At 35.8% G+C, this 22,213-nt stretch overlaps 1 protein-coding gene across 1 annotated transcript in view; it reads right to left on the minus strand.

Moving 5' to 3' along the window:
* CPS1 (carbamoyl-phosphate synthase 1) overlaps nucleotides 1–22,213 on the minus strand; it is a 120,730-nt gene that overhangs the window by 51,991 nt on the left and 46,526 nt on the right. The window contains exons 16-21 of the mRNA XM_028112173.2: nucleotides 20,849–20,977; nucleotides 17,922–18,066; nucleotides 16,206–16,416; nucleotides 14,646–14,844; nucleotides 11,028–11,204; nucleotides 7,197–7,315 (exon numbers count right to left, since the gene is read on the minus strand). Of these exons, the coding sequence (XP_027967974.1) occupies nucleotides 7,197–7,315; nucleotides 11,028–11,204; nucleotides 14,646–14,844; nucleotides 16,206–16,416; nucleotides 17,922–18,066; nucleotides 20,849–20,977 (980 nt within the window). The remainder of the gene's footprint in view (nucleotides 1–7,196; nucleotides 7,316–11,027; nucleotides 11,205–14,645; nucleotides 14,845–16,205; nucleotides 16,417–17,921; nucleotides 18,067–20,848; nucleotides 20,978–22,213) is intronic.

Here is a 22,213-nt window from a genome sequence, read left to right on the forward strand (position 1 = left end):
ACATAACTCATCATGCTGAGATCAGAGATATCGACATAAGCTTTGTCTATTAATTCTTGACTATTAATAGGTACATGCAAATTATGAGTATATGTTATTTTAATTCAACTTAAGATTTTTTTGAACTATCAAATATTTGAGAATCAATACACAAAAATATATAATATCCATTTTATGAATTATCTAAATATCACTCTGAAACATTTTGAGTAAAACATTTATTTTGCCCATGCCAGAATCAAGTTCTCTCTCACACTTTCAAAATACACATTTGTAAACACTATTTAAATAGTGAATTCAATGAAGATTCTCAGAACGTTAAATATTTGCTGCAAACTTTTACATTCTATATGATTCAATAAATTGTTAGTTAAAAAAATTAATGGCGGCCTATCAAATCTATGATATCACCTAAAATATCTTATCACATGGAACATAAAACAGATTTAAAATAAAATGTATTTTTGGCATTAATTCACAGAGGCATAGAAATTCCCACAGTAATACTCCTCTTTCAAATAGAAAAAAAAAAAAAAAAAAAAACAACTTTCTCATGTAAGCTCCAATTTTTAGTATTCTTGAAGAGGTTTATTAGATAAGTGGTTTAGGGTATGAAGACTAAAACCATAGAATGGTAATATGTAATAATTGATAAAACTGTTTTCCTTTAGAGTTAATTATTTCACACATAATACACTTATATATTCATCTTAGTTGCATGGCTTCCCAGTAAAATAAGAACGGAGTTTGCTTTTTCTGTGTTGTTTTGTTTTGTTTTTAACTAGAGAGAAACTAAAACTCAGAAATACAGTGTGAGTTGGTAGTGAGGTCAGAGGACATAACCTATTTTCTGCAAATCAAGACAATGGGTTCCACTAAAGCATCCAACCATCACCATTCCCTCATTCATATATACTTAGTATATATATGAATGTTCAGACTGGAGTGGAGAAAACAACTAATGGCATCACAAACATATGTCCAGAGTAAAGTATCATCAAAATTATAACACGCAATTATATGTTAGATATAAGGAAATATATATATTTCTTTCCCTAAATTATTTCTATATTTAATGCCCTTTAAGACTAAAGTTTCTCATTATTAGGGTTTTCTTCTATCAGAAATGGCAAATTATCATTGGAAAGCAAAGTACCAACATTTTTCTGTCTTATATCTAAGTTTTAACAACTTTTAGGTGACACTTTTCCCCAAAAAAACTTTAATCAAATAAAAGACAAAATGTTCTTATCTGGTTTTGCCATGCCTCATGAGCAAGTTAAATAAAAAGCCAATAGAAACTAACATGTGTAGGAGAGGACATTCAAAGGGAGTGTTCCAGCTAAGGTGACACCTGCATTATTACATCTGCCAGAAGTTTGTGGCTGCAGGAAAATGGCCAACTTTACTGAGCTCAATTTAGCACTTGAATGCCCAAGTGGAACTTACCAGGTTTGCCCTAGATTGTTTTCCTAAGCAATAAGCACACCTATGATTTTTCAGCACTCACCAATGGACACAGTTTATCACACTGAACATAGTGATGTTCAGATGACAATTGGTCCCTTCAAAATTGTACTTTACTCTTTTATGCTACATTGAATATAGCAGTAAGTGGCAGCAAAGGAGGAAAAGAATATTATCAGAATTAAAATAGTAAAAAAAAACAAAGAAGCCTATAGAATATTGGACAAAAGGAATTCCTGCATAATTTGTACATTAATCTACAGTAAATTAAATTTATACCAACAATTAATAAAGAAATAGATCCAAATCTTAGCCTCCTATTCTTACATGGTATAAACTGTATGACAATGGCCATATCCCCTATTTTTAAACATCTAAATTGGACAACAACAGATTCCTTTTGATATGTCAATCAGAAATAGCTAAAGCACCCAAAATCAAAATAAGGAAATAAAAAAATTAAAAAGACACAAACATACGATAAGCAGATGCTCAAAGCTGGTAATTAGCACCCTCACGATTTTTTTCTTGCCTGTTCATGTTGTTGTTGTTTTTTTTAAGTATCACTATTATCTTTCAATCTAAAATTGCTAATTCAACTTGATGTTGTAAATTTAAATGTTTGGGGTGTAATGTCCTGAAATAGTCCCTGCTCATAAACAAGCTTTATTACAGTTGACTTCCTTCCTTACTTATAGCAGAAGGGGTTCAACTGAGAGATCCTTGTACCTGTGCTTGTCTATTAATTACTAACATAGTTGAAAACTTTGTGCTAGTTCTATGGTGATGGGACTGTCATCCTTCACTGAATATCATTACTATATTGAAAGTGTCTATTTTATGTAAACTTATTTCCCTCAGATGCTCTTTAATTCACCTTTCCACACCCCTCAACATACATGTATACAATTATATGTGTGAATACATATATATGTATGTATTCATATATAGGTGTGTGTATATACATATACACACATTTACATACAGCAAAGGGGTGAAATATCAAACATCCTGAGCTCTGGAGTCCTGCTCAGGTTTGATCTCACATCTGTCATTTATTAGCATGTGATAGCAAGGAAGTTGCTAAATATCTCAGTGCCTCAGCTTACAACTGTAAAATCAGGATAATTACTGATCTCCTTAGGTTGTGGTAAAAGCTAAATGAAATAATGTGCTTAGAACAGTGACTGATATGTAGTCAGTAAGTTTTCTGATTGTCATCTTACACTTGAAAGGCACTCAGAATTGTTTGACTGAATCAAAATTCAGTTTTCTATATTGAAAGATATAATTCTAAATCCATTCTTTTGTTATCTTAGGGAATCAGCTATATCAGGAGAACCTGGCTGATGAAGACATTTGACATTTGATTTATTTGATTTATGGTACTTGTACTTTTGCCCTCCAGGTCAGGTTTATTTGCATGATCAAAATTGAATCTCTCTATATGCTAATGGAGGCAAGGAATATAGGTGAGGTTTTTGTAATTTTTAACAGAGCAAAATAAGCATATTTTTTCTTGTAGTAAGTATTTATGAAAATGCTACATGGGAGGAGCATTATGTGTGAAAGAGTCGGTGTTGGTAAGATGAGCAAGTGTGGGGAAAATAGACATATTAAAAAGTGGATAGCTCAGTTGTGAAAGCCAACGGATAGAGCTTATGCAAACGTTGCAGCTCCACTAAAAACTCTGACAGACTCAACTTTTCTTAAACTCCCTGCAGAGTGATCCAGTAACGTGAAGTTAACAGATTAACATCTAAATCCCAGCGCATATGCATTACAGGCATTGGAATCCTACATGATACAACTCACATCACATGGAGTAAACAGAAACTTTTCAAAACCTAAAGAAATTCACTGTAAAATATGTTATCACTCTAGGTCGATTAATGCTACTACACCAGCTTATAAATTTGGGGAACTGCCTAGAACCATCAACATTCCTAGCATGCCCTTGGGCAGCAATAAACAATTTAAGAGGAAAAGGAGAAAGTCAGTGAATTCAAGTGGGGAAGAGAAATTTTTGCTGAAGCTGTCTGAATCACGGCTCTCTATCACCTGAGTTGGTAAGAATGGCTATTGCTCTGGAAGTCTCCCGTGGGCTGCCATTGCTAAGCTCATGTGCTGGAGATGGCAAACTGAGTTCTGATGGGAGCAAGCACTAGCAGCCTGGACGCTGAGTCGATAATTCTAACACTAGTCTAATGTCTTGTCACCCTGAACTAGGCTGGGATTTCATATATCATCCTCAGCAAGACACATGTTCAACTCCACCCTTCAAGGAAAGGAATTTCTATAATTTTCACTTTCTCATGGACATGGAAAACTCCTCAGTTATTTCCATAATGCCAACCTCATTACAAACATTGTTTTGTTTTCCCCAGTCCAGTCTATGGACATTCACATATATACTAAATACATGGCTATATTCCATTTAGGAGTCAAATTCTGAACTTCATCTCAGATGACTATATGTAAATACAAGTCACAGACTGGCCATCAATCTGAATGATGTTCTCATCCTGTGCTAGTAAACATTATTTATTGGATTTTAAAAGAATTTTAGCATGATTAACAACTGTAGAGTGGGAATTTTTGTTCATTAGCATAATGGAGTGTTATTGATCTTTTGATAAGAATAGCATTTGTATTACTTGCTATCATTGCTTCTTTTAAAAAAATAGGTCTGGTATTAAAACAAGTAAAGTGACAGTGCATCATCAAGAAAGTTAAGACATGACATATTGTAAAATATATAAGCAAATGAAAATTGTGTAGCTCTAAAGACTACTTTAAAAAGTAGTCTTTAAATGTATCTATCTGAAATCACAAAATACTCTTCATTATAATAAGTAGCATTTTCATTTTCAGGGGGAAAGAGGGAAAACCATCTTGGGCATTCACCCTGTGCCAGGTGTCCTTTATATTTATATTGTTTAACCTTCACAACAAAACTATTAAGCAGACATTAGCAGAAACCCTGTGAGGCCAGAGAAGGGAGGGAAGTGACGTGTAATTCCACGGGGGTGGGGGGGCTTCCCACCTATCTATCCGATTAGCTCCAGACCCTGCGTTCTTTCCAAGTGGAAAGGAACCAAGTGAAACTTAATCCACATCTGGCATTCTATACTTCATCCCTTCTTTAAGTTTCCGCTTTTCTCTCAGCTGAGATCCCCACTGCCTGTTTTCCCAGGGACCTATCAGAAAAGTGCAAGGGGACCTGGGCACACTGGCAGCAGAGAGAGGCTGAGGCAAGAGAATTTGCGAGCCATCTCAAATCACACCAAATAGTTACCTCCTCGGTCTACAAGGAAAGTCAGCCTTTCCAACACTGGAACAGTTGAAATTTTGAAACAAAGTGAACCACAGATAAATGTAAAGGAAAAAGAACTGATCTTCATAAACTTTCTGCAAACTGGCAATGCATAATTCAGCTATATAATGCCAACTGCCAATGGAGAGTTATTACTACTGTTGGAGCAGTATCTGCCTTGATGACTAAGCCTTCTTGGATATGTAGAGGCTGGGAAAAAGCAGAAGACATCATAATCCAGGGTAACGGTGAAGATAACCAAAATAGCACAACAAAACTCAAGTCCTACACACTTACATTCCATCAGCTATGATATCCATTCAGTTTCAGACCTCTGTGGACCACACAATGATTAAGACAGGTAGCTTTAGTGGCCATCTATTCTTTTTATTTTTTTTAACTTATTTAACACTTCTAAATAACAATCACTATCAAATTGCTCTGTGTGCATCTAGGACACTCCAAAATCAAAAAACAAAAAACCAAACAAACAAACAAAAACCAAGAAGAATTAAACAGTAAAGTATCATTCAGAAAATAATGAGTTCAAGGTTTAGGTTTACTAATACCATGGATCACCTATTGAGTTCTTGAGACAAAAGACAACTTTAAGTATAATGTTTTAGACTATTTTAAGTTATTAAAAGCTTTATATAAAAAATTTTAATGTTGATCATTATGAACAATAGAAAATATCTCTATTTACAAATATGCTTATGCCAGAAAATGGAAACTAAAAATGTTAAATTATCAGCAAATAAATATAACAGAACGTGGAAATCAGAAAGATAAGTGATCTGTAACAGTAAGCGGGTCTAATCCTCCAAGGACATTTTTCATTCTCAATATACACTTGTTTCTGCTTAGTGAGAATCTCAACCTGCCTTCTGGTTGTAACAAAAACTATTCAATTAAAACACAGAATTTGTCCAAAAATCAGAATGTATATCAAGTGAAAATTTAAATCACAACAACATCTGCTATTTTTCACCCCAGGTCTCTCCCACAGCTACAATTGGCATACTGTAAGTTTCTAGCACCCTCATGTGGTTTCATAGGCATTTGAAATCAGTTGTCTGAAACTGGAAACAGTAGAACAGACTATAAATCAACATGGAAGTTCTGTTGGCCTCATAAACCAAGAAAAAGAAATCTCCAGTCAGCAAAATTCTAAGATGAATGTACAGGCTCAATTCTTAACGTATTTGCTGTCTAGTGTTCATGTTATGCGATCACTAGAAGGGATGACTTTTAAGCAACCGCAGCTAGTTTCATTTTTGGCAGATTGGAATCCTCCACTTCCAAAACCAAACATTTGTTGTGGGCAACTGTTCAATTGATGAAAAAGAACCTCATTTTGCTCAAGAAGAAAAGCAACTGTTATTACTGCCCAGTTCGTGTGGGCATCTTGATTAGGTAAACACAGTAACCCAATTATACGTCACAGATGTAGGCTTTGAGAACTTCCACTGTCTTCAACAACATTTTAAGTGATTAATATTTTTATGTTTTCTCTAATCATTTGAGAATAATTTACACAAATAAAACATTTCCTTCTCTCTAAACATATGCCTAGGCTTGTAGGTGAGACTTCTTTCAAATAATTGTGTATTTCCCAACCCTCTTAAAAGGGGAGAAGCTAAAGAGGATTATACTCTCTCCTCTAGATTGGTAATAAATGTTCCTCTTATCAAAGATCCATGTTTAAAACCTCTCTGTGATTTCATAAGGCTAAGGTGCCCCAACAAATGGTCTTGTCATGAAAAATAAAGAAGTAGATTTTAAAGCACTGACATTATCAAAATATTCCAAACATGAAATGAAATTTTAAAAATAATTGGCCATGAAGGAGATAAAAATGTAAATTAGTGAGAGCTAAAGAATCTATTAACAGAACTTGAATGTGGCTTATTTGTATGTTGAACTGGAAGTCCCAATGTTAAAAATATCAGTAGAATGCAAGAGGAATACATTGGCTCATCGACATACAGCAATATATAAGTTGATATTAAAAGAGAGAAACAGACTTCAGAACTTAGAAATATTATAGAAAATAAGAATATCATTCATTTAATTATTGATTGATAATGTTTTGATCTAAGTAATTTGGGGTAAGTTAAATAGCACATGAATTCATAGATGTACACCAATTTTTTAACTTCAAAAGACCTAATAAAAATATCACTGTGTTTGATGGCAATGGAAGGGGTGCAAAACGGTTAAAAATATCAAGAGATACCTTTCAAAAGGTAAACATCTAAAACTGCCATTTCTTGTGGCCATCACTACTGCTTACCAGCCTTGGCACTATTTACTTCACGGAGGCAGAATCTTGGCCAAATGCTTAAGGGTAAGAGGAAGACAACAGCTGCACAGAAGATATCTGGAGTGAATCAGAGCAACACTGCCTTACCTGTTGAGCCCTTTCAGCGTCTTTTCCATGTTTAAAATGTCACGCATCTTATACAAAAACCACTTGTCAATGGATGTGAGCTTCATAATCTCATCAAGGGACATGTTGTCTTCCAAGGCCTGCCAAAAGGAGAAGAGACACTTTCTTTGACAAACATTTTATAAATGTCTTATTTGGTTGAAAACATATAGCAGCCATTCCTCTCTACATTATTCAGAGAGCTTGAGGCTATAGGCTGAGAATGGAACTGATATAATATCATTGATGTTCCTCCCAATAAACCTACCAACCCTGCCAACTATACCCACAAACGGCGTACCAAGGAGGTGTCTTTTTTTTAATTTATTTGTTTATTTGACAGAGAGAGACACAGTGAGAGAGGGAACACAAACAGGTGGAGTGGGAGAGGGAGAAGCAGGCTTCCCGCGGAGCAGGGAGCCCGATGCAGGGCTCGATCCCAGGACCCCGGGATCATGACCTGAGCTGAAGGCAGACGTCAACGACTGAGCCACCCAGGCGCCCCCTCAAGGAGGTGTCTTGAGTTAATCAGAGCTGTGTGTGCTCAGAAAAATCCCCCTAATAGGCTCTGCTTCCCTGCTTTTTATATAACCATGTTGCTAATTATATCCTAAATTTGGTACATCTCTTTGGAATTAAAGAGAATCTCTTGAAACTACAGTTAAGCCAAATTGGTAGGAACATCTAGAATCAATATGATGATCATTTAACTTGTATTTTGGATAATTACCCTTTGGCAAATACCATAGTTTTTTTTTTTACCTCATTCCACACTCACACAAACCAGTCAGTGAAAATTTATGGATCAAATCTGACTTAGTGTTATTTCTTTAGAATATTTCCTCAGAGAAGACTTCAAACAAAAAATTATTTTGAATCAGTTACTGTGACTTTTGTGCTAAGAAAGGCATTTTACAAAATCCTAATATATTCCAAAACAGTATAGTAATAACTTCTGTTCTGATAGGCAGCTCAGCTCTTTCCTCAAGCTTACTTTAACAATTTCTCAGAAGTAAAATTACAACTATGGGTCATTAAGCCGAGTAGAAAAGGCAACGGAAAGAAGAGATAAATGCTTAAAACCCAAACCTTGATATTCAAAAGTTGTCCACTCTTCTTCTTTACTATTTTTAGATATATGTTTATACTCAATGAAAATTAATAATCAGATAATACTCCAAAACCACATATTCTAGAAATGGCACATTATATTTTTAAATCCCATTAAGAAATATATGTAACTAGTCATTCTGCTATTATATTTCAACCCAAGGAGCTTAATTTTCTTTAAACCTTCACTGATTTCTAGCACCAGAGAGACAATGAGACACAGCACAGCTCATAATTCTGTTGACTAGCGTAAGATGACACCTAATGGAAATACTCAAAGGCATGCTCATTTCATACATCTATTCATGTTTCTTTTGTTTAATTCTCCTTATATATAGCCAGGTTCCCAAGGACTTAGTGTTCTGTCTCATTTTCCAAGTGATTAAAGGCTCAATTAGCTGTTGGCCATCAACACTATGAGGGGGACAGAACCTTAAGTTAGTGACACTTTTGACAGACCAGAGGAAGTTTTCACATGATCACACACACTCATGACCCCACGGTTGTCAGAGAGCCTAAACTCTTGGATTCATTTCACTGTGAGGAAGGACAATTACAGTCACACCCACCGTGTCTAACCGAAAGCCAAATCTTCCCCATCTTATGACCTCATCTTCAAGCACAGCAGCTTTGACGAAGTTCATAATGACCCCAAACAAGTTCAAGGTTACTCTAATGTTTCCCAAATCAAAAATAATGCCCTGTATTCTCCCCAGATCAAAAGAGGTGATGATCAAGTCATCCTGAAATAAGACTGCAGCAAAAATCAGGCCTCAGAGCAACTTGCCCTTTTGTAAGGACCATGAAAGCGAGCGAAGATTTACTCACGCCTTTCATTTTTTCCCCCTTCAGCCCTCCACGGTCCTCACTCTCTTTGTCAAAATCACCAAGTTCCTGGTTGCTGGGGCAATGAACAGTAATGACGACCTCTAACAAACAGACATCAACAAACAGTTCCTTCTGCCGGCACTCTGGCAGACAAGAATTTATACCTCAGACCCTGCACTTTTTGCTCATACATAGGGGGCTCTTGTGAGAAAGGACCTCCACACGTTTCCCCTGAATTCTCATCCTTTATAAGTCTGTTAGAAAAGAATGAGAGATTTGCTTGAGCTTTACAGCCTCGCCCAGAACTTGGAAATACTTCCCTTTTTCATCCACCTCAAAATGGCAGAAGTAGGATTACTACGCTTAAGGAAAAAATCCATTTACTGCCCTTTGTCTGGAAAGAAAACATCATATGTATATCTACACATAAGAATATGGCAGAATGCTTTTTTAAAACAAAAGACTGAAATAAGAACAATAAAGAAGGTAAAATGGCTCACTGAAAATGTTAATTCTCTATTACCTTGAAACTCAATATTGAGAAATGTCCATCAAAAGACACTAGCATCTGCCAGAATTTCAATGGAACTTAATATCCCACATTTAGAAACTATAAAGGTGAGGAGAGTATACATTATATGCAACGAAGGAAACATTCCCTCCCCTTCTCCCTCTCAGCAGGACTCTCAGTACATGGACGGGAAAGTTGCAGTGAGTTCAAAATCACTCACAGCATTTTTCTGTTGCTACAAAGGCAAATTACAAAGACAGATTTCTTCTTTAAAGACAAAATTCTTATTTTCATCAACTCGTCCCACATGCACACACGCACATATAAAATGGTCAGCAGGGCTTTGTAGCTCCAGTGTGGTTTGGTACTGTTGGAGGATTAATGCCTAAGCTTCCTTAAATGTCAAAAAGCCATTCAGGGATTTCTGACCAGACAGGTCCCAGCTGCCCAAGTCACCTTTTATAAAATCAGATGAGCTGAAACTTCAAAACCCTACGCATAGTAAACATGAAAGGAGATTAATATGGCATTTAATTTGCATAAAAGGGAACTAGGGGGTGGAAGTGAGAAATGTGGGGCTTTTTTGTTCTAAAAGTAAGACCAATAAAATAATTACACAGAAAAGCCTATAATCATGGAAGATCTTTATAGTCGTTGTTGTTTAAACACAGAGAAAGAAGCAAATAAAGATTATTCTAAAGTCTGAAGTAGCATATACTAAATGATACTATTTTATGCATCTTCCTTTCTAAAATATGATTTTATACATTTTCAAGGAACGAGTAATGAGAGGGACAGGAAATGGCAGGTCAATATGATCAAACCTACTTAAGAATATCAATAAGATACATATATATAAGGAAGGAACATTTATCTGTGTGATCATCCTCTAAACCTGCAACGTGTCCTTCAGTTCAAGCTCGAATAAAATTTCTAAAAAGGGGGTAATATTTCATTAATTATAGAATAACCTGAAAAAAGCCACAGAAGTCTCTAGTATAATACTACTGAAGAAAATTAAATTTTTCCCCCAGATCCCTGAATTCACGACCACTTTGTGTCTCAGTTTTACTTTAAAGTCCAGGTTGGCAGGGCGCCTGGGCAGCTCAGTTGGTTAAGCATCTGCCTTCAGCTCAGGTCATGTTCCCAGAGTCATGGGACCTAGCCCCACATCGGGCTCCCTGCTCTGCAGGGAGCCTGCTTCTCCCTCTCCTCCCCGCTCATGCGCTCTCTTGCTATCTCTATCTCTCTCTCTCAAATAAATAAATAAAATCTCTTAAATAATAAAAAAATAAAAAAAATAAAGTCCAGGGTGGCTATATTCTGAAGAAAATAGTCACTCTGGGCCCCTTATCACATATTACCTTGGCAATGGCATAGATACGGGTGCTGGATGGCTCAGCCAGCTCTCTTCTGAGATCTATGTTGGATGGCCATTCTTTGTTCATAGGGAGACGGGAAGTGAAACCATCTATAGATGGGTGGCACATTCGTAAGGCTTTCTGGAAACTCTCCTCAAAGGTGCGACCAATAGCCATGACCTGTAATGCACATTTAAGAACTTGTATTTTTTAAAAAGAGCTTATATATTTTGAATTTGAAACAGAACTAGAAACGGAATGTTTTTTAGAAAAGACGTTGGAACAAAACATATAAGAATACTACCCAAATTTAGGTGTTGTTATTGTTATTTTTCTTTCTCTCTCCTTTTCGCCATGGTTTTGATATAATGGGTCTTTAACAATATTAGGTCAGTCTTTTACCACACCAGGAATGTAGCTTTATTTGCTGAGACTGATGAGGAAATTATCTGCAACTGCTCTGAACCATAATATTAAACTAAGAAATACGTGGAAAGAACATATAGATCCTTCCTTAATAAAATCTTGCTTTTACGCAGATTTTCTTTAGAAAAGAAAACAAATGAAGAGAAGCCAGACATATATTAACATAAAAACAGAACTATTTCTAAATGGGTTATCAGTCACAATCTAAGACAGATTGGCTTTCTTCATAACGAAGCATTAATATTAATAAAACCTTCAGAATCATAACACATACTGACAGATTCAGATTTTGAATGTAGGTGGAGTCTAAATTCCCCATGACAAATTCGATGTGTCTTCCCACGATCTTTACAGCTGATTGTACACTAATCAATTAGGAAGACCATGTGGTGATTTCATTTGGACAAGTTACAAGTCAGAACTAAACTTAAATTGCCTTCAAGCCTAACCAGTTATTTTCAGTGGATAAACACTGTCTTTGAATCTTTCCACGGAATCATAGATTGCTGTGCATTTTGGGTCTCCAATTTAAAATAATAACAGTGATAATGCTGCCTTCAGTAAACCTCTGTGATTCCTCAAATAGACCCAGATTCCCATTCATGTCAGTTTGGTAAACCTTCATGTCAATTGTGTGACAAGATACATATTCAAAGATCACTAAAGCCAAACAGATAACCTTTCACACTGCCCCCAATTTAATTAGAAGTAAGGAAGATTCTCAAGAGCAGAGATGAATAAAATGTTAGTCCAATTCAGATAGGCATAGTGGTATTTAAAGGGTTACACAATATGGTCATAGACTTGCTAGCCAAAGCGTGAGAGAGACTGCCAGAAATGAAAGATTTTATGGTTCTATCAAATTAGGAAAATATTTCTGGAATATTTAAAACAACTTACAAGTATTACATACTTAAAAGTTGGCCATAAAGTAACTGGTTCTATAAGTTAACTCACCATAAATTATTATTTGTAAGTACACTGTACATAACGGTATATGGAATATGTTCAATAAGAGAAAAACAAACATACCTATATAATGATAAGGGAGTACATAACTGTGTTTGCTCAAAATTTGTGCTTTTTAATATTTTATATGATTAAAATTCACCTTCATTAAGTGAAAATTTCACCATTTTTCAATGGACTAACTGACAGGACCCTAACCCTATTCCCTGACCCTATTCTCCATTCTCAAGGCACCTGTATGTAAACACTGTATCTTAACTTTCACCGCAGTTGAATTCATATTACATTTAGTTCTACTTCTGTATTCTCAACTTACCAACTGCAGATAACATGTAACAAATATTTACATCTTATTCACTGTATCTTGCACGGAGTAAAAGCTGCGGAAATGCTTCCTAACTTGAGTTGAACTAAATGCATGATGGGAAATACCCACTGACAACAAATGTCCCTTAGATAGTAAGCCCTAAATGAACACATTACAGAAATTATATCATCTTCTTTGGCCTATAAATTTTACTGTGAGCAATGTGAAAAGGATACTTCCCATAAAATAAACTAAATAACAGCTATTTATTTGGCAGGAGAGCTACCAACAAAACTTTCCATGGCATTTGAGTTTTAATTCTATTGTGTTCCGTGAAGCATGAGAGAAAAAATAAGATTTAAAGCAGCTATGAAGGACTACCGGTTTTTTTTGTTTGTTTGTTTTTGTTTTTTTTACAACCAGTAGGACATTTTAATTTAAAAGGTCAAGTTTTCCTTATCTGTCATTACTTTAAAATCTTGCATTAGTATCTTGGAAACTAAGGAAACCAAAATGGTAATAATTCTCCCTTTCATGCATGAATCTGATTGATCAGTAAAATGTCTTTTTTTTTTTTTTCTTTTCTCCTGCATTGCTGATAGATTTAAGCTGAACTTCCTGTGATTGGTGGTACGCATTTCTGTAATGGCTAGTCTGAGGACAGCTATAATCTGTAACACAGGATAAATAAAGGCCAACATAGAACAATATGTCATAAAGAGTTCTTTGCCCTGTAATCTAACCAGCTTAGATATCTAGGCATAGACCAAGAGCTCCTACATTGGCCATATAGAGACAGAGATGAGATAAAATGAATAGATAGATGATAGATCAATAGGTCGATAGAGATTGAGATTCATGCATACTGCTGGTAATCAAAAATTCTACCCATAAACAATGACAACAATACTGATGAAACACATTTATTGAAAATTCATTATGAATCTACCTTAAAAGACATTACTAAAGATTTACATGTATTAATCCTAAATCTTTTAAGAACCTCCCAAGGTAGGTATTATCATCTCCAGTTTTCAGATGGAAAACCTGAGGACCAGTGTCTTGCATGAGTGTCTCTAACTAGTAAGTGGCAACTCGAAGAGTAAAACCCAAGCTCATGTGGTTCAAAGACTCATGCTCTCTCCACTTAGTTGGCTCTCATCCAAGCCAACTGGATGCAAGAAGAAATAAACCCCTCGGTGGGGGAGGGAAGAGAGTGACAGTCAGAGGCAGGGGTCTGAATTCCTTTCTTTCCGCCTGTATAGAGGAGCACTGTATCTTTGAAGATGGAATAATCAAAAGCTAATTTTAACTTCAAATAATATAAAAAGGGACATTATGAAATATCTAAAGGTCTTAAAAGCTTAGACCATTTCAATATAATGAAAGAGGGCTTCATATCCCATTGTGCTCTTCTCAATTTTAAACTTTGCAGCTAGATGGGACATGAGAGATCTTCTAGTCCAGCCCTTTTCTTTTAGACATGTAGAAAGAGAGGTCCAAGGAGGGTAAAGCCATAATTTGTGTGAATAGATTAAAATTAAATTCTTAACCTCAGCGCCGTGGTCTTTTTGGTATACCATTTTATATCATGTTATTTTCTAGATTTGTTTATAAAACACATTATAACTCAGTTATTTATGAAAATATGTTTTGCATATGTGCAAATACATTATACATCCACATATACAGCCTCTCCTTTCAATTAGAAGCTTTTAAGATCCATTAAGGGGTCATGTAGCAAGTACCTTATATTAATACTCAGAGAGATGTTGAAACACCATGGAGGAAATGAAATTCCCATATATCCTCCAATCAAGAACCCAGTATCCAGGCAACCTGAATACTTTTAAGGATGTTAAGGAATTGACAAAATAGCTGAGAACAAGAATAAATAGAGGAATAAACCACGGACTCACCTCTCCCACACTTTTCATAGAGCTACCAATTCGGCTAGACGTTCCATGAAAACGATCAAGATCCCAGCGAGGAATCTTGGTAACCATGTAATCCAGGCTAGGTTCAAAGCAGGCTGATGTTTTCCCCGATACAACATTCTTGATTTCTGGAAGTGGGATTCCTAGGGCAATCTTTGCAGCAATGAATGCCAGTGGGTAGCTATAAAAGAGGAGATATTTTTTTTTTCTTTCAGCAATGAGCATTAAAAACAGCCCAAAACATAAATTGGTCTTTCTTAGAAATTCTGGTATTATTCCACATTAGGGTATAAAACACATCTGGTTCTCTGTTCTGTATGAAGATTTAATAGCCGCTTATAAAATAATGTGAGTCATGATAAAGTAGAGAGACACAGATCATGAAAGAATTCACTCTCTATGCCTGACATTCAGTGCAACAACTGCCAACCTTCACCTCTTTAATCCAAAATCAATGACTTTCTTGATAAGGTGCCCACTTTTCTAGAGCCTCCACTAAGATAAGAATTTGCAAAATATTCTTTTGAAAAGATATATTGACGTCTGCACCTAGGAAGACAGTGGAGTTAGCTGGCATTGTGGGGTATGCAATGGTCAGAAAATGTAGTCATTGCAAGCTTGGGTCCTTGCTTTGTCTCCAAATTATTTTTGAACATGGGACCACTTACAAAACTAAGATTCTAGGAACTTAACTGGATAGTTTTGGTAATTATATTTGAGAATATAATTCACAGAACTGTAGAATTACATATGTTTCTTTTAATACATCTCCCCCATCTGACAGATGAGGAAACTGATAGGGACAATAAGTGATATATCCAAAGTCAATAGGAGAATTGGAAGGAGAACTCAGGTCTCCTGACTCTTGCTTAGGGCAACACTTCACTGCCACTCCATGCAGCACTGCGGAGCCATATTAAGCAAAAAAACTTTACAGGTAATTATTTAGTTCACTTAAATGCCATGTAATTTAAATGCCATATGCTAAGTATATTAATAGAAAAACGTGCTAATGTTCCCTCAATTTATGTTTGCCGGCATTCTTAAATGGATAGCAAATTCATTTATTTGGTTGCAATATTTATCTATAGAAAAACCCTACAATGTTTGGTCCTGTGGAGTTTTGCTAAAATAAAATAAATTATTGAATGCTTGAATCAAGTAAACTATACTATTTGCCTACCATTTACTATACACCTGAAGAAACCGGTTGAGGACTAAAATTGAGAATTAATTTTCACTTTTTAACAATATCTGCAAAGTGCAATTAGGAAGCAGATTTTTTGCAGCCTGCTTTGACCACCCAGATTTTGATTAGTTTATGATTAGCCAGCAAACAAAGCCAGCTAGCAATATCATTTGCTTCAATCTGGCAGCAAGCTTATTAATAACCATGTCCTAAGGGTCCTAAATGATTTGCAGCCAGCAGACAGAAATGGGGACTATAGCTTATAAATGCAGCTCAGTCTTCCACTAGCTGTCAGTTTTCCAAAACTATCTGAGAAGAATCTGCAAATACATGGTCTATCACTCTGATCTTACCCAGTGGCCTTTGAGGCCAGGGCGGAGCTTCGGGACAATCTGGCATTCACTTCAATGATGCAGTATTCCATTGAGGTAGGATGAAGGGCAAATTGAATGTTGCATTCACCCACAATGCCCAGGTGGCGAACAACATTGATTGAAGTACGTCTCAACATCTGAAACTCCTCATTGGAGAGAGTCTGGGCAGGGGCCACAACAACTGAATCACCTGTACATCCAAGCAACACTTGTTATTTGGTAGCATATCTAAATAACTAACTTAAGCGACTTAATCTATTTGTGTGATACAAGACACAGATTAGTCTAAGGGTTTGTTGGAAAAATAACTGTCTCAAGGCAATACATATAAGGCACATCAGATACTCTCACTCTGATTCTTGTTTTGCCTGTATTACTCTGACACATTATTGACAGAAACCCCTCTAACCTTTCCCAAGTTCATCTAGCTATCAAGACCTCAGTCATCTACAATTTCAGAAATCTACAATTTCCCTGCTCTTCATCTCAAAATCTCTCTTAAGTTCTCCCTTCTATAAACGATCACTTCTTCTTCACCCCGACTGGCTCAGCCACATCTCATCTCATCCCTTCCCATTATCGTACTCCTCTCTAATCATAGCCCTTGTATCTTCAATCTCTTAATCTTTAGTCACCATTCCTCCAGCCCACAAACATCCTCAGATTTCTCCTGGCTCCAGAAGCCCCACCCCCTACACTGCCAATCAGAAGAACATCTCTCTTATTCTTTACAGGACTAAACTTCTTGGAAGTTTCCCAATTCTGTGTGTCCTCAATTGCCATTTAATTCTTTTCAATATAGCTCCCATAAACAACTTTGCATTGAACCTGTCCTCTTGAACATCCAAAAACCCACATTAAAATCCTAATTCTTGACCTTTCCTGGCATTTGATAAAGCCAAAACCAAAGCTCTTTTATGAAATATTTTCTTGTGTTGGCTTACTTGTGTACCATCCTGGCTTTCTTCCTAGCACTCCCTTCTTTCTCTTCAACATTAACCCTTCCTCTTACTCATGCCCTGTAAATCTAAGCAGTTCCCAAGTTCATTCCTTGACCTTATTGTCTTTCTTTCTATGCCTATGCCCTTGAGCACTTAGTCTATGCTTCCAGCTTCAGTTACGTCCTTCACATCAATGACTCCCAACGACTTTGTATCAACTTCCTTATTTGTATGCCCTTTTCTTGAATTCCAGCTCCATATTATCAACCCTCTTCTTAAGAATTCCACCCATGCCTCAAAGTTAGCCTTTCTAAATTCTAAGTCATCATTTTTGTCCTCTCATCTAACTAGTTTCTCTTCCTAAAAAACCTATTTCACCTATTTCTATTACTTGTGGCTATTTTTTCATTCACTTGGTAACTAATACCCTCATCTGATTTAAGGCTTCTTAACTTCATTTCTTACTTTTCAACACCAATTCTTACAGATTTTACCATCACTACATTGCTTACATTTGACCTCTTCCTCAAATGAAGTCAGGATAATACCTGCCTTACTTCACGGGGGTTTTGTGATCAAAACGAATGTGAGGTTATTTTCAATACCATGAAATACTATTTTGTGTAAAATTTTGTCGCTAGTCTATCAGCTAAGAATAGTAATTTAAAGAAAAGAACTTAATGAAGATGTCTATGGGGTCATCAGAAGCATGAACTGAAGGCATTACTATAATTCCTGAAGATTCTTTGTCTACCTGTATGAACACCCATGGCATCGACATTTTCCATGTTACAGACAGTGACACAATTGTCATCAGCGTCTCGGACCACTTCATATTCTATTTCCTTCCAACCTGTCACTGACCTCTCCACCAGAATCTGGTTGGTCATAGCAAAGGCCTGGAAATGGGTGACAAAAGATATCAAAGAGTAAGGAAAAGCACTGGTTTAAACATGGATATTGGGCAAAATGCCCTGGCTTAAATCCTGGTCAGCATCAAAGTCTGAAGCCTAGTCTCCATCGTCCTCTATGCTCCAGAAGGCACAATGTGTCAGAAAATCAGTGAGGTACTAGGAATAGCATCCTGCAGTGAATATGCTTGATTTACATTATTGAGGCTTGCCATTCAAAGTGCTGATATGACATTAAATCAAACTAATTTAGGAAAAAGAGAAAATAATTGAGCAATCAGGCAGAGGGAAATGGAATTATTTCAGCAGCAAGACTTCTGTAAAACCAGAAAATGTGATAAGTGTGAATAAATATGGAAATATAAGTCTAAAGACTCTGGTTTTCTCTAAAATAGCTGAGAGTGCTTTGTACAGTGGCATACACAATAAAAGTCAGTTAATGTTGATGAGGAGAAGAAAGGATAATAATGGTTGTAAACAGTTAGCCAAGATGGCATACGAAACTTGGGAATTAGAAGAATCATATGCAACTATTATTATGGTTAATCACCACCTAAGTGCTTAAATACCCTAAGTCATATATCATATATGCCTGATTAAACAGATATGAATTAGTATATAATTATCATTTCATATTTATTGAGTACCCACTGGTGGGTAGAATACTGAACCCAAAATATGGAAGAGGCAGTCTCTGACTTTAGGACATTTAGTGGCTGAAAATCCAAGACAGAAATGTCTCCCTTTGTCTTGTAATATTTTTGATTTGCAATGGCAGCAAGAAAGGAAGAGAAAACAACTGGGGGAAGAACTTTGAATTTTTTCAAATTATTAGCAGGCAGTATAATGAAATAACTCAATGTTAGTTGGGTGGTGTGTGTGTGTGTGTGTGTGTTTTAAATGTGTCTTAACACTATCTTTTTAATCTCAGTGAACACTACAGGCTCCTCCATGTGCAACTGAAAATGTAACACATTTGTCCCCACAGCTGCCTATGATGAGGTTTTCAAAGTGGTTAGAAAACTCTGTAGCCAGCATTAACAATTTAATAATGATTCATTTGTTATTAGGATTGCATGCTAAAAGAGGAAATCTGGGAAACAAAGGGCATGGATCCGGGAAAGCTCTCTGCATTCTAATGGACTAGGCTGGATGTTTGGACACAGGGACAATTGAGATCAAATTCACCTGTTGCCTTAATTTCCTTCTTTCCAGTCTCAGATTTTATACAAAAGACTAACTTTGAGACCAAGATGAGTTAATGCAGCTTCTAAAGGTGCAAAATATAATCTCAAGAGAATAAGGAGTAGTTTAGGAATTAGTGGTAAAAGTAATTACTTCAAGGGAAAAGCTAGGTTTTCAAAAAAAATTCAATGCCCTATTGATTATCTTAAGGCATTTAAATGATTAAAAACTATCCCATTTTAAAATTGTTTTCATTGTAAACATTTTTAGACAATTCAGTATTCAGAATTTTTACACTGTAAAAATATATATTTTAATAGAGAATAAGTATACATGAATACTAGTATTAAAAATATTGGGAACATCTAATATACCAGAGGGGGAAAAAATATCACCTCTATAAACATCTTTTCTTTAAATACATGATTCATAAGTCCATAATGGAAACAAGAAATATTTTTATGGATATATTTTCCTTTTTGGGGGGGTTTGTTTTAGCAACTCTAGAAACACTAAATCCAAGTTTGACATGTAAGTTTGTCATTATAGATGTTTAAATATATTTAATTTTATTTATCTGTTCTCAAATCCTATGTCAATTCAAGGGCCACATTTTGTTTCACTCTAAAGAGTAAGTAATGACAGATAGAAGCTGTGCTTGGTATTTACTCAGCACTCTCCAAAGTAGCCCTTATAATAATCCTATCCAATTCAGGTCCACAACCACCATGTAAGGGACATGGGCCTCTCAGCTCTACACACATTCATTCATTCAGCCAGCAATTACTGGGACCCTACCTCACCAGGCATTGTTCTATTCGGTGAGAAGAGAGCGTGGGCAAAATTCTCTGCTTTCGTGGAGCATGTTTTCTTTGATAATGTCTAATTTACTTTTTGGAACATATCTTAATTTTCTTTTTAATACTTAAGAAAAGAACTATTCCATAATATGCTAAAGTGATTTTGATAGCACATAGAATTTGAACACTCAAATCTCACTTTGGCTTGTATGAGTGTGTGGCAGTTGGCAGAGAGCTCACTCATTTATTATACCAAGAGGATTATATTGTATATATTTTAAACACCTGAATTTGAGGGAAAGCCAATCTATTGAATGTGTTTTGTTTCACTTTAGATGTCATCCATGTCATATTATTTCAAAAAATAATAGAAAATGGGATATTATATTCATTTTTCTAATCACTAAAATATATTTTAGCATGATGGGTGTTTGGGAGCAGATTTTGAAGCAGAGGGAGATGGAACTGAATTGAGTTTATACCACTGAAATCAAATAGTACAATAAAGATGGAGTGACCATCATCAGTTAGAATGATCACCATTAGTCAGAGCGACCATCAGTTTTCCTAGTACCGTCTGGGTTAATGCTGTGTTTCAATGTAAATAACTGCACTGCATTTCCCTTCCAAAGGTACTGTCTTTTGGACAACACTTTTAGAAAACATGACAGTGGTTTAATAATAGAGAAAAGGTCATTTCTCATATACAGAACTTTCTCTAACTGAAAGGGCATATCAAATCCGTTTTCTTGGTTGGTAAGAATTTGGTCTGTGAAAATACATACTTTTGTGCTGAGGTCCAGTAAGATCTCCTTAGTGGGACAGATGCCTGAGCCTAACCCACCCAGGGCATAGGCAGAACGGATCATCACTGGGTAGCCAATGGTGTCTGCAGCTTTCAGAGCATCCTCGATCTATCAACAAGAAAGACCCAAAGTTTTAAAAGCTGACCACACTAACAGAAAAGACCACACCAAGAGAGTATAGCAAATCAGGTAAATCAGTTTCTTTGGGGAGAATGACTATAGAAATGCTGTATTATTCCTTCATTTCCTTCTGAAAAACAAGTGCTGTTTTACAAATTTTAAGTAAAACTGTAGGATTTTTTTAATACACAGTAAAGGCTTTCTCTTATCTTTTTGTTGTAAATTTCATTCTGCCATATAAAAAAAAATGAAACAATGGCCCAAACTGAAATAATCATTATGAATTTGAGAATGGGAGCCATATGGAATTTTTAAATTCAGTTTAAAAGTCTTCATCTCTTAATGATACAAGGTTTTCTACTGCTGAAATGAACTTGATATTACTGCAATAGGCCATTAGGAATACTGTATAGAAAAAGAGTTTTCATTTTTCAAGTTCAGTCAGAGAGTAGTCTCAAAAGCTTGGATTTTTTTTTTTTTTTTTTTACCTTACAGAATACAACATATGGTGGCTATATTTTTCTGTCATGGAATATTATTACACTACCAATGGGAATGTAATTACACCTTTCCCATATGCCTGTTTCTCATCCTGAGGAAGCAAGGACATAATTAAATCTGGCAATGAAAGAATAAATGTATGGCAGGAGCTTTCCAAATGTTCAGCAGAGCTATCCTGAGACTATTCCTGACTGACAGCTCTGCAACATAGTATGTACTTGGTAGCATTCTTTTCTAAAACGTACATGGCCCATTTTACTTGTCCCAGCAGTACTTGCCCTTTTCCCTAAGGATTTGCCTACTTTTGCAATGGGAAAGTTGCATCAAAAACTGCCTCCAGAACCCCCACTTCATTGACTGCATGTCTAAAATCAAGAATAAAGTCAGGGACAAAAACAGATATATAGCAAGCCAACTTTATCTTGGTGCCTTGTAATAGCCTATCAATAGGCACAGGCTACAGTTGAAAATGATTAACAAAAAGGAGAAATAATCTTTCCTCTCTAAACATCTAAGCCACAAGTTTCTCAGTCATGAATCTCACTGATTAGATGCAATGGCTTTTACTAGGTGATTTCATTTTTAGATGTTTAGTCCATTCTAACAAGAAAATTTCAATCCCATCATTCCCCATTTGCAGGTCATTTGCACACACAGGATACATAACTGATCCCAGAAAGTAAAAATCACTTTGGCATTGTAGGTTGACATGGTTCTTTATTT

Source organism: Eumetopias jubatus, unplaced genomic scaffold, assembly GCF_037043125.1.
Source record: "Eumetopias jubatus isolate StellerSeaLion01/CBP00866 unplaced genomic scaffold, mEumJub1_p1.0 scaffold_3, whole genome shotgun sequence".
NCBI classification, from domain to species: domain Eukaryota; kingdom Metazoa; phylum Chordata; class Mammalia; order Carnivora; family Otariidae; genus Eumetopias; species Eumetopias jubatus.